We start from the raw sequence: 12682 nt of genomic DNA, 5'->3' as shown, positions 1-12682 counted from the left end.
GATTTTCTGGTGATTAATTGGAGATAAGAGTCTCATTGACTTTCTGTCCATGCTAGCTTTGAACTGCAATCCTCAGATCTTAGCCTTCTGAGTAGCTAGAATTATAGGTGTGAGTCACTGGCACCCAGCTAACTTTGTACTTTCTTAGGCAAGTGCTTTATCATTTTACCAAGACTTTTGCCCAGATCTTGATTTTTTAAATTAATTATTTATGATGCTGGCACTAGGGCTTGAACTCAGGGCCTGGGCTCTGTCCCAGAGGTTTATTTTTGCTCAAAGCTGGTGCTTCATCACTTGAACCATACCTCTACTTCTGGCTTCTTGCTGGTTAATTGAAAAAAAGAGTCTCATGAACCTTTCTGTCTGACCTGGCTTTGAACCACAACCCTCAGCTCTGAGTCTCTTGCATAGCTAGGATTACAGGCATGAGCCACTAGTAGTTGGCTTCAGATCTTGACTTTTGACCAGGGTGGCCTGGATTTTGATTCTCCTATTTATGCTTCCCACTGTAGCTGGAATGAGAAAGATATGCCACCTTTGCCTAGGGCTTTTTGTGTCGGTGTGAGTAGAGATATGGTCTTGTAAACTTTTTCCCCAACCTGGTTTGGAGCTACTGTCTTCCTGATCTCTGCCTCCTGCATACTTGGGATTACAGGCATGAACTACTGTACTTTTTAAAAATCTACTTGCAGCCTTAGCTATAGACTGTGTATGGCACACAGGAGCGGTCATTATGTGTTTGCCAATTGAATGGATAGGTCAGTTGAAGAAATGGGTGATGCAACCCTTCATTCATTTTTTTTTCTCAGGTGTGAATCCTTATCCTGGTATTCCAGTTGATGCTAACTTCTATAAACTCATTCAGAGTGGGTTTAAAATGGACCAGCCATTTTATGCTACAGAAGAAATGTAAGTCCAAATAAAATGGTAGATTTGTTGAAATTAGAAAATTATCACCTAATTCCAAATGCAGACCAAAAAAAGGTGAAAACTTAATAAAACTCCCATAATCTCTCTGCCCCCTCTTTTTTTTTTCTTTGTGCCAGTACTGGGACTAGAACTCAGTGCCTGGGAGCTATCTCTGAGCTTTTATACTCAAAGCCAGCATTCTACCAGTTGAGCCACAGCTGTCTGTACAGCTTTTGGGTAGTTAATTGGAGATAGGAGTCTGATGGACTTCCCTGCCTGGGTGGCTATGAACTGTGATCCTCAGATCTTGTCCCCACTCCTGAGATGTTAGGATAACAGGAGGGAGCCATGGACACCTGGCTGCAACATCCTCTTTCTTTATATCATCAAATTCCTTTTTTCTGGAATGAGTTAAAAATCTAGGAGAGCACTTGCCACAAAGTAAACCTATCATCAAGAAGTGGCTGTATACAGAAAATATTGCTTTTACATGGAAAATGCCCCATTTTACCTCATGTGGATTTCCTCATGCTTATTCTGTTGCCTTTTCAGATACTTCATAATGCAATCCTGCTGGGCTTTTGACTCGAGGAAAAGACCATCTTTCCCTAATCTAACTTCATTTTTAGGATGTCAGCTGGCGGATGCAGAAGAAGCGGTATGTAGCAACCAGGACTGAATCACTGCTAGAAAGGAAATTGGGCATTCACAACACTTATTGCCTTCCTCAGATCTAAATGTACCAAGTTGTCTTCCTCACCATTTATCATTGCCCTTTAAAAGTTGTATAAAGCCGGGCACCGGTGGCTCACGCCTGTAATCCTAGCTACTGAAGAGGCTGAGATCTGAGGATCACGGTTCAAAGCCAGCCCGGGCAGGAAAGTCCGTGAAACTCTTATCTCCAATAAGCCACCAGGAAACCAGAAGTGGCTCTGTGGCTCAAAATGGTAGCAATCGCCTTGAGCTGAAGAGCGCAGGGATAACGCCCAAGCCCAGAGTTCAAGCCCCACAACTGACAAAAAAAAAAAAAAAAGTTGTAGAAGATGAGAAATATTTATTGGGATGTGTTTAAAAATAAAACTACAAGCCAGGTGCCAATGGCTCACGCCTGTAATCCTAGCTACTCAGGAGGCTAGGATCTAAGGATCATGGTTTGAAGCCAGCCCAAGAAAGAAAGTCTGTGAGATTCTCATCTCCAATTAACTATCAAAACACTCAAAGTAGAGCTGTGGCTCAAATGGTAGAGTGGTAGTCTTGAGCACAAAAGCTCGTAGATAGTACCCAGGCTCTGAGTTCAAGCCCCAAAACAAAACAAAAACAAAAACCTATAGCTGGGCTCCTGCCTGTAATCCTAGCTACTTGGGAGGCTGAGGACTGAAGGTCAAGGTTCAGAGCCAGTCCAGACAGGAAGGAAATCTGAAAGCCTCTTATCACTAATTAATCAGCAAAAGGCTAGAAATATAGATGTGGTTCAAGTAGTAGAGTGCCAGTCTTGAGTGAAAAAGCCAAATGGGAAGTCCAAGACCCGGAATTCAAGCCCTAGTACCAGCACATGCACGCATGTATTCACACACACACACACACACACACACACACACACACACACAGAAAAAAATATTTGCTTGAAGTTCAAGATCAGCCTGGTCTACAATAGCAAGAGCATACATATGTGTGTGTGTATACATATATATGTAAATCTGATTATTTAAATGGATTGACCATTTTCTAAACTTTTGTTGTTGGTGGTAGTCATGGGGCTTGAACTCGGGGCCTGGGTGCTATTCTCAGCTCTTCAGCTCAAGGCAAGTGCTCTACCACTTGAACCACAGTGTCATTTCTGGTTTTCTGGTGGTTTATTGGAGATAAGAGTCTCATGGCCTTTCCTGCCCGGGCTGGCTTTGAACTGTGATCCTCAGATCTCAGCACTTGCATGGGCTACTGGGGCTTGAACTCAGAGCCTCATGCTCTGATTTGCCTTTTGGGCTCAAGGCTGTACTCTACCACTGGAGCTACACTTCCAGAGTTTTGGTGGTTAATTGGAGAATCTCACAGACTATTCTGTCCAGGCTGGTTTTGAACTACATTACTGTAACTAGGGTTACAGGAATGAGCCACCGACACTTAGTTAATTTTTTTATTTTTCAGTTTTCTAGAAAGAAAAAAATAAATTCATGTGACTAATTAATTCACACAATACTGAGTGCAAAGACAAAAGTAAGCACATATACAGTAACAACAGAATTAGTAGCAAGAGGCGAAGGTAGGGAATCCATTGTATCTGTAAAATTTAAATAACCATAATGCATGATCCCTTAACCCCAATGATTTCTCTTACTTAATTAACAAATCATATGTACTATTTTTGGGGGGGGGTCTGGTCGTGGGGCCTGCACTCTGGGCCTGGGCGCTGTCCCTCAGCTCTTCAGCTCAAGGCTAGCACTGTACCACTTGAACCACAGTGCCACTTCCGGCTTTTTTCTTTTTGCTTATGTGGTGCTGAGGGATGGAACCCAGGGCCTCAGGCGTGCAAGGCAAGCGCTTTACCGCTGAGCCACCTTCCCAGCCCCCATATGTACTATTTTATGTATAGAAAAAAGCAAAGGAAGCTGGGCTCCTGTGGCTCATGCCTGTAATTCGAGCTACTCAGGAGGCTGAGATCCGAGGACTGAGATTCAAAGCCAGCCCAGAAAGAAAGTCTTAGAGTCTTATTGCCAATTAAACAGCAAAAATCTGTAATTGGAGCTGTGACTCAGGTAGTAGAGTGCTAGCTTTGGGCACAAAAGCTGAGGGACAGTGCCTAGGGCCTGAGTTCAAACATCAGGACCAGTGCACACACACACACACACACACACACACACACATACACACACACACATGCACACACACATGCACACACATACACACACATGCACACACATGCACACACACGCACACACACACATGCACACACACATGCACACACACACAGGAAATGAGCAGACAGTTCACAAGGAAATGCAAATAGCCATCACCTCTATGAAAAGATGCTCAGCTTTGTCTATAATGACATGTATACAGACATAAACAGGTAAGGAAATAAAGCCTATTGCTGGACAAGGGCTGAGCTACAAAAGATTCTTATTATTCCCTGTTGGGAAGGCTTTGGAGAAAATAGTTCCCTGACACTTAATTAGAACAGAAGTAACTTCAGAGGTACCCAGCTTGGATGGTCAGACTTGAGGACTTTTGACTTTACATGATTGTTGTTGTTTTTTTTTAATATTCAGAACAATATACAATAAATCACATGGGATATTCACTGAATTATACAGTAGACTTTTGTTGTTGTTGTTGTTGTTGGTAGTGGGGCTTGGACTCTGGGCTCTTCAGCTCAAGGCCAACACTCTACCACTTGAGCCACAGTGCCACTTTTGGTTTTCTAGGTTAATTGGAATTAAGAGTCTCATGGACTTTCCTGCTCAGGCTGGCTTTGAACTGCAGTCCTCAGATCTCAGCCTCCTTAGTAGCTAGGATTACAGGTGTGAGTCACTGGTGCCCTGCTACAGTAGATTTTTATTAGATGATTTTTGCCCAGCTGTGAGTTATATGTTCTGAGTCCACTGAAGGCAGGCCAGGCTAAGCTGGGGTATCTGAAAGCTTAGGTGACATCAGTACACTTTCTTTTTACATGTGTGTGTGTGTGTGTGTGTGTGTGTGCATGCGTGCACACGTGCGCGCACGCCGTTCCTGGGACTTGAACTCAGAGCTTGGGTACTTCCCTTAGCTATTTTGCTCAAGGCTGGCTCTATCATTTGTACCATACCTCTACTCCTGGCATTTTGCTGGTTAATTAGAGATTTTTCTACCCCAGCTGGTTTGAACCATGATGCTCAGATCTCAGCCTCCTGAGTAGCTAGAATTACAGGCATGAGTCATTGGTGCCTGGCCTACTTATGTAGCTTCAATTCTTGATGGATTATTTGGTCGTAAGCCAAGGAGCATCTGTAGGATGTAGGACTTTTCTGCAAGGCAGCCTGGCAATACACACCACTGTTTAAATGTGACTCAGCCTGGATTCCTTCCCTCCATTTATCCTGAGGGTGGTGAAGGATGTACTTTATCAGTTTGTATTATATAACCAATCCATCGAAAGATTAATTATTATGCCCCCGTACTAAGGAACTGTGGGTTGGGAATTTAAGAGTTATGTGGTCATGGGTAGTGGATGGTAAAAAAAGTGTGATGAATAATACAATGACAATTTATGGGTGGCTCAAAAAGTAGAAACAGAACATACAGTCTAAGCCAAGTGACACCAAGTTGTGTATGCACAGTTAACTATCCATATCTCTGGTGAGTTTTAATTTTTAATTTTTTTACTTTTCTGTATTTCTGAGGGTTTTTTGGTATGAATGTGTGCTAAACTTATAGTCAGAAAAAGAAAGGCAAGAAGGCAAGGAGGAAGAGAAAAAGGATGGGAAGGAAGGAAAGAAGGAAAAAGGAAGGGAGGGAAGAGGGAACTGATGGTGGTCATCTCAACATTGTGCAGGCTGCCGCAGGAGAGTCGGGAGGTTAAGGATTACATAGTGAGACCCTGTCTCCCCCAAAAAGTAAAAGCCGTGGGGGGGGGGAAATGTTGAAGCTATTAAACTCACAGGTGAAGCATGGGCTCATGTTTAGTGAAGAAAGAATAGATTTTTGAAGCCAGGCAACAGTGGCTCACACCTGTAACTCAAGCTACTCAGGAAGCTGAAATCTGAGGATTGAGGTTCAAAGCCAGCCTGGGCAGGAAAGTCTGTGAGACTCTTATCTCCAATTAATCACCAGAAAACCAGATGTGGCGCTGTGGCTCAAGTGGTAGAGCACTCACCTTGAACTGAAGAGCTCAGGGACAGCGCCCAGGTCCAGAGTTCAAGCCCCATGACTGACCAAAAAATGAAGAATAGATTTCTGGCTGGGAATATGGCTTAGTAGTAGAATGCTTACCTAGCCCTGGGTTCCATTCCTCAGTAACACATACACAGAAAAGGCCAAGAGTGGCACTGTGGCTTAAGTGGTAGAGTGCTAGACTTGAGCAAAAGAAGCTCAGGGACAGTGCCCAGGCTTTGAGTTCAAGCCCTAAGACTGGCCAAAAAAAGAAAAAGAAAAAAAGAATAGATTTATTCTCATGATTATTCCCTTTGATGCTTTCTTTGCATCACTTTGAGATTTCTAGCATGGTTTTTTCTTTCTTTCTTTCTTCCTTCCTTCCATCATTCCTTCATGTCTTTCTTTTCTTTCTTTCCTTTCTTTCTTTCCTTCTTTCTTTCTTTCTTTCTCTCTCTTTTTTTCTTTCCTTCTTTCCTTCCTTCCTTCCCTTCTTTCTTTCTTTGCACTGGTCCTGGGACTTGAACTCAGGGCCTGGGCCCGTCTTTGAGCTTTTGTGCTCACAGCTAACATTCTACCACTTGAGCCACAGCTGCACTTCTGGTTTCTTTTGCTGATTTATTGGGGATAAGAGTCTCAGATTTTCCTGCCTGAGCTGGCTTTGAACCAGGATCCTCAGATCTCAGCCTTCTAAGTAACTAGGACTACAGGTGTGAGCCACCAGTGCCTGGCTATGCCATTTTATTTTTTTCTATGAGTAGAAATGATAATGAAAGAAAATATTCAGCTTTGATTTCATTCCTTCCCTACTATTCTCTAGGACTTAAGCCTCATAAAGGTCCAGATAGAGGTTAGAGTGCCATTTTTATTTCAGTGGCTTCCCTGTACCATGCACCTGTGAGTACTGCTTACCGGAACTCAGTGCTGTCTCTTCCCATGTTCAGATGTATGAGAATGTGGATGGCCATACCTTGGAGCGTCCCGCCATCTATCAAAACAGGCGACCTTTCAGCAGAGACATCGACCCAGAGCCACCCTCTCCACAAGCTCAGGTTGAAGACTCCTGAGAAACTGAGTTACAGGACCTCATTACCACCACCACCACCCCCACGCATACCTTAAAACCACCTTAAACAAGCTGTAGATTACCAAAACTGGATTCATTCCATCACTAAGAAGAAATATGTTATCAATTGCTGCTTCGCCGGACTTTTCTCTAGAAGCTGTCTGCCATTACTCTTATTTCCAAAGGGCCTTTTGTAATATTCAATCAAGGCAGGAAGAGCCGACAATGAACTTCCTTCATGCGCCTGCCCACATCCAAACGCTGTCTCAGGCTGGCTTGAGTGAATATCTCGGACCCAAGGAGGAGAGTATATTCCTGTAAATACATAAAACACAAGCGTTTTGCTAAGGAGAAGCTCATATGATTTTTTTTAATCTATGTTTTAAAATAATATGTAACTTTTTCAGCTATTTAGTGATATATTTTATGAATGGAAATAAACTTTCTACTATAGCAATGCTGGCTATTGCATTCTTTATGCAGGACATTTGGGGTCGAGCTTCATTAGGGTCCAGCAAAACTCACTGAGATTCCAGGCAACATTTTCTGTTTCTGTTTGTGTCTGTTCATCCATTGAAAATACCCATTTTTTTCACTGATGTCTTTACTGGTTTTTGTTGGTTTAGACAGAGTCTCCCTAGATAGTCTAGGCTGGCCTCAAACTTGCAATTTTCCCACCAATGCTTTCTGAGTGCTGGAATTGCAAGTCTGCACAATGCACTCAGACCTTTCATTAAATGTATGTATGTGTGTGTGTGTGAAAGAGAGAGAGAGACAGAGAGAGACAGAGAGAGACAGAGAGACAGGGAGAGAGAGAGAGAGAGTCATGGGGCATGAACTCAGGGCATATGCCCTGTCACTGAGTTTTTTTTACTCAAGGCTAGTGCTCTACCACTTTGAGCCCCAGTGCCACTTCTGGTTTTCTGGTGGTTAATTTGAGATAAGAATCTCACGAATTTTCCTGCCTGGACTGGCTGTGAAGCACAATCCTCAGATCTCAGCCTCCTGAGTATCAAGGATTATAGGCATGAGCCACCAACAAAATAATTAAAATCTTTTGGCGGACACTGTCCCCGAGCCTCTTTGTACTCAAGGCTAGTGCTCTACCACTTGAGCCATTATGCTACTTCCTACTTTTTTATTTCTGTCCTAGAATTTGAACTCAGGCTGGTGCTTTAGTTAGTTCTTCAAATACAGACAATTTTCCTAAGGCTAGGACCACTGATTGTGGTCCACTGATGTTTTAGGGAAGATAGGTGTGTGCCACCATGCCCATTTGTTGTTGTTGCTGCTGCTGCTGAGATGGGGTCTTGCTGACTTTTTCTCCCTGGATTGCCCTGGAATCACATCCACCCTTGCTTCCTGAGTAGCTCTGATTGCAGGTGTGAGATATCACCAATATCATCAGATAGTTTTTGTTGTTGTGCCAATACTGGGGCTTGCACTCAGGGCCTGGGTGCTGTCCCTTAGGTTTCTTGGCAAGGAAGCCTAAGGGAGCCAAAGCTTCACTTCAGGTTTTTTGGTTAATTGAAGATGAGAGTCTCACAGACTTTCCTACCTGAGCAGGCTTTGAACTTCAATCTTCAGGTGTCAGCTTCCTAACTAGCTAGGATTACAGGTGTGAACCACCATTCTCGACTAACAGTGGGTTTCTTATCAAGGCCTCCTTGCTCTCCCTTTTCTCTCTACATGGTGACTTCAGCTGTGTTATGACTCAGGAAGAAGACTGTGGTCCAGGATCTTGGACTTCACAACCTACAGAATCCTGAGCCAGATGTGGTTGATTCTTTTGGTTGCTGATTTTTTTGGTTTTCATTTTTGAGTATAATTTTATTGTTATTGAGGTGTTGTACTGAGGGGTTACCATTTCAAGGTGCAGAAATGTGTACATTTCCCTTACTGAGGGGTTACCATTTCAAGGTGCAGAAATGTGTACATTTCCCTTTTGTACAATGTCGCTCCTTCTTTTGATTACCCCCAGTTTTCCCCAATTTTTGTAATTTTTTTATTTGGTTGTTTTTGTTTTTTGTACCAATACTGGGGCTTGAACTCAGGGCCTGGGCATTGTCCCTGAGCTCTTTTGCTAAGGATCAGTGCTCTACCATCAGTGCTCCACTTCCAGCTTTTTTGTAGTTAATTGAAGATAAGAGTCTCTTGGATTTTCCTGCCCTGGCTGTCTTTGAACCATGAGCCTCAGGTCTCAACCTCCAGAATAGCTAGGATTGCAAGCATGAGCTAGTAGGACCTGGCTGATTGTTTTGTTTTCAGTGGTATTGGGGATTGAACCCAGAGCCCTCCACCACTTGAGTCATGACTCGATCCTTTTGCTTTTTCATTTATTGTTTAGATAGCATCTTGAGCTTTTTATGGCTGGTCTCAGACCTCGATCCTCCTACTGCTACCTCCTAAGTAGCTGGGATTACAGGTGTGTACCACCATACCCGGGCAAAACTAATTTCCTGTTTATTATAAACTACCCAGCCTTAGGTACTCTATTAGAGCAGCAAAGAAGGACTAAGACAGACAAGAAACAGCTTCTCTCGCCTACTTTGCTGTCTTTGAACAGATCTTCCTGGTGCCTGTTTCTAAAGCAGCTAGGTTTACAGACGTGAGCCACCACACCCATCCACTTTGCTTTTTACATATGTGTAATCACACTAGCCATATTGTTAAATGTGATTTTTGTTCTTGACGATATGTGAATATTTGCCCAAATAGGTATGTTTTTGAGGCCAATAATGGGTATTGTGCTAAAAGACTAGCTATATATCCAAATGATGTAGGGGATAAAATTATGCCCATTTTTTCTGAGGAAATAGAAACTTAGATTAATAACTTACAGTCTCTAAGCCTCCATTTTGTAAACTTGCCTTGAGTATAAACATGGGCTCTACTATTATTTTGTTGATCATCTTATTTATTCTTGTATGTAGGAAAATCATAATATCAAACATCTTAACCCTTTTTGAAAATATAGTTCAATAGCTTTAAGCATATTTACATTGTGAGACACTCTCCAGAACTGTTTTCATCTTGCAGCTCTGAAACTGTACCTATGAAGTAGTAACTCTCAGTTCCCCAACCTCCCAGGCCCCAGAAACCACTACTCTATTTTCTGTTCCTGTGTATCCAAGTATTCTCGGCACCTTTGTCTCCTCATGCCTGGCTCATTTCACGTTGTATGATGTCCTCATGCTTCATCTATGTTACAGCATATGCTAGAATGTTCTTCCCCCTTAGGATTGTATAATGTTTCATTGTACACATATGACACATTTTATTGATCCATTCACCCACCAATGGATACATAGGTTGCTCACCAATCTTGCCCATTGTAAACATAGTTGTACTAATATCTCTTCAAGACTCTGCTTTCAAGTCTTTTGGATCCATCTAGCTAGCTAGCTAGCTAATGAATCTATCTATCATCTATTTATATGCATAAGTAGGATCATATGTGGTTGTATTTTTAATTCTTATATTTATTTATTTTTATTTTTTAGTGCTAGTCCTGGGGCTTGAACTCTGGGCCTGGGCACTGTCCCTGAGCTCTTCAGCTCAAGGCTAGCGCTACCACTTGAGCCACAGTGCCATTTCTGTCATTTTGGTGATTAATCGGAGAGAAGAGTCTCATGAACTTTTCCCTGACGCTTTGAACCACAATCCTCAGATCTCAGCCTCCTGAGTAACTCTGATTACAGGTGTGAGCCATGGGTGCCTGGGTATATTTGTGATTTTAAAGACAATTGTAGTGATTCCTGTTTCCCATCTAGTATCCATTCTCATTTCATCAAAACAGTACCATATTTGGGCTGTGGTCAGTGGCTTTGCCTTTTAACCATGGAAGGTCCCTAACTCATGCTAGGCTAATAAATTTGTGTTTTTTTTCCCCTTATCCTTGATCTTTGTACCTTGGTTAGATTCAGGTGTGGATGAACACTGGAGTCATGGTTAATTAATGCACTACCAGACAAGAGTGACAAACAGGTTCCACTTCCAATATCTCTAGAGTTGCATCAGTCCTTCTACTTCTTGAGCCTTGGTCTCCAGCCAGCCCATGAGCCCCCTGGCATCCTTGTAAGCCCTCTTCAGATGTAATGAGCTGAATCTGTCTCTGTTGCTTATACTCAGGAATCTTGATGGTGACACGGTGCTGACTCTTACACTCTTCAGCAGAACTGGATGCTTCCTTCCTCTGCTCTGCTTTCTGTCTGTCTCTGCTGATTTGTTTCCATTTCATATTCTTCCATTAACTTGATAGAAGTTAAGAAAAAAGAAGTCACGGACACTTGGTAGGCCATATTGAATGGCTTGGTGGAAATGAAAAGCTTACTGTGAGCTGAGGTTTCTAGCCATGTTGTCTGCTTCCTCTGCCAAAGTTATTGAGGCCAGAAAATATGCAAACATTTGAACATGGCTTCTCTGGACATGGAGTCAAACGCATGCGTTTAATCCCGCAGTCCCAAACACTGCACCCATCTTAAGGTGTAGTGCTAAAGGACTTGGTTTCCTTGAAAAGGAATATTCTCCTGTTTTTGAACTTTATAAAAATGGTTTCATCTTCTATTGAGATTACCTGATTTTGCTTTCTTTAAAAAATATAAATCATGCTGGGAAGGTGGCTCAGTGGTAGAGCGCTTGCCTTGCATGCTCGAGACCCTGGGTTCGATTCCTCAGCACCACATAAGCAAAAAGAAAAAAAATATATATAAATCATGCCAGGTACTGGCAGCTCATGCTTAGAATCCTAGCTACTTGGGAGGCTAAAACCTGAAAGATCTCAGTTCAAAGGCAGACAAAATCCTTGAGATACCATCTCTAATTAACCAGCAAAATGCTGAACTGGAGGTGTGGCTCAAGTGTAGAGCACCAGCCCCCAAAAAAGTCAAGTGAATGTGAGGCCCTGAGTCCAAGCCCTAGTACTGGAACAAAAATAAACAAACCAGGTTAGATGCTGGTGGCTCATGCCTCTAATCCTAGCTACTCAGGAGCCTAAGATCTGGAAGATCACAGTTTGAGGCCAGTCTAGACAGAAAAGCCTGCAAGACTCCATCTTTAAAAGCAAAAATCAGGGCTGGAGACATTGCTCAAGTGATAGAGCACTAGTTGAGCAAGCAAGTCAAGCTAGATTGAGACCCTGAGTTCAAACTCCAGTACTAGGCCTTGTCCCTGAGCTATTTTGCTCAGGGTTAGTGCTCTACCACTTAAGCCATAGCTCCACGTCTGGATTTTTTTAGTGGTTAATTGGAGAAAAGAGTCTCACAGACTTTCCTGCCTGGGATGGCTTTGAACTGTGAGCCTCAGATCTCAGCTTCCTGGGTAGCTAGGATTACAGGTATGAGCCACAAGCACCTGGAAAAACAGACTTTTGAATTCCAAAATTATGTATCACAGAGGAAATTCTTACCTGAGGTGGTAGTTCAGGCAGGTTCGCTAAGCATATGTTGTATCAAATTGTGAGTAGAAAGTATGTATGAATCATAAATAAATTTTGTGAATTGTGTGTAAAATTCTCGAAGTGATTTTAAAAGAAATTCAAACCCAAATACTTCTGGTTTCCAGCATGTTTGTTTCCAGTGTGTTTGTCATGAAGCAGAAATCCCTTCACTTCAATGTGCATGTAAATGTACAGCCCACACTTTATTTTCGTTCAGTGACATTTGAATAGTTTCAGGGGCCAGGATGGGCTGTGTCCTTTATCGCTGTACTTAACAACTTACTCCTCTTTCCCTTTCTGTACCAGTATTTGGGGCTTGAACTTGGGGCTTCATGCTCTTTGCTTAGCTTTTTTGCCCAAGGCTACTGCTCTACCACTTAAGCCACAGCTCCACTTTTGGCTTGTTAGTGGTTGACTGGAGATAA

The 12682-nt window shown here is 42.6% G+C and overlaps 1 protein-coding gene across 1 annotated transcript in view; it reads left to right on the top strand.

Moving 5' to 3' along the window:
* Positions 1-7268, top strand: part of Flt3 (fms-related tyrosine kinase 3) — an 81934-nt gene extending 74666 nt beyond the window's left edge. Inside the window, exons 22-24 of the mRNA XM_013027277.1 lie at positions 810-909; positions 1462-1567; positions 6699-7268. Of these exons, the coding sequence (XP_012882731.1) occupies positions 810-909; positions 1462-1567; positions 6699-6821 (329 nt within the window). The 3' untranslated portion in view covers positions 6822-7268. The remainder of the gene's footprint in view (positions 1-809; positions 910-1461; positions 1568-6698) is intronic.
* The last annotated feature ends 5414 nt before the right edge of the window (positions 7269-12682 follow it).

Source organism: Dipodomys ordii, unplaced genomic scaffold (genome assembly GCF_000151885.1).
Source record: "Dipodomys ordii isolate 6190 unplaced genomic scaffold, Dord_2.0 Scaffold102, whole genome shotgun sequence".
In the NCBI taxonomy this organism is placed as follows: Eukaryota; Metazoa; Chordata; class Mammalia; order Rodentia; family Heteromyidae; genus Dipodomys; species Dipodomys ordii.
Note: the sequence above shows the minus strand (reverse complement) of the source record. Positions and strands in the feature narration are given on the sequence as shown.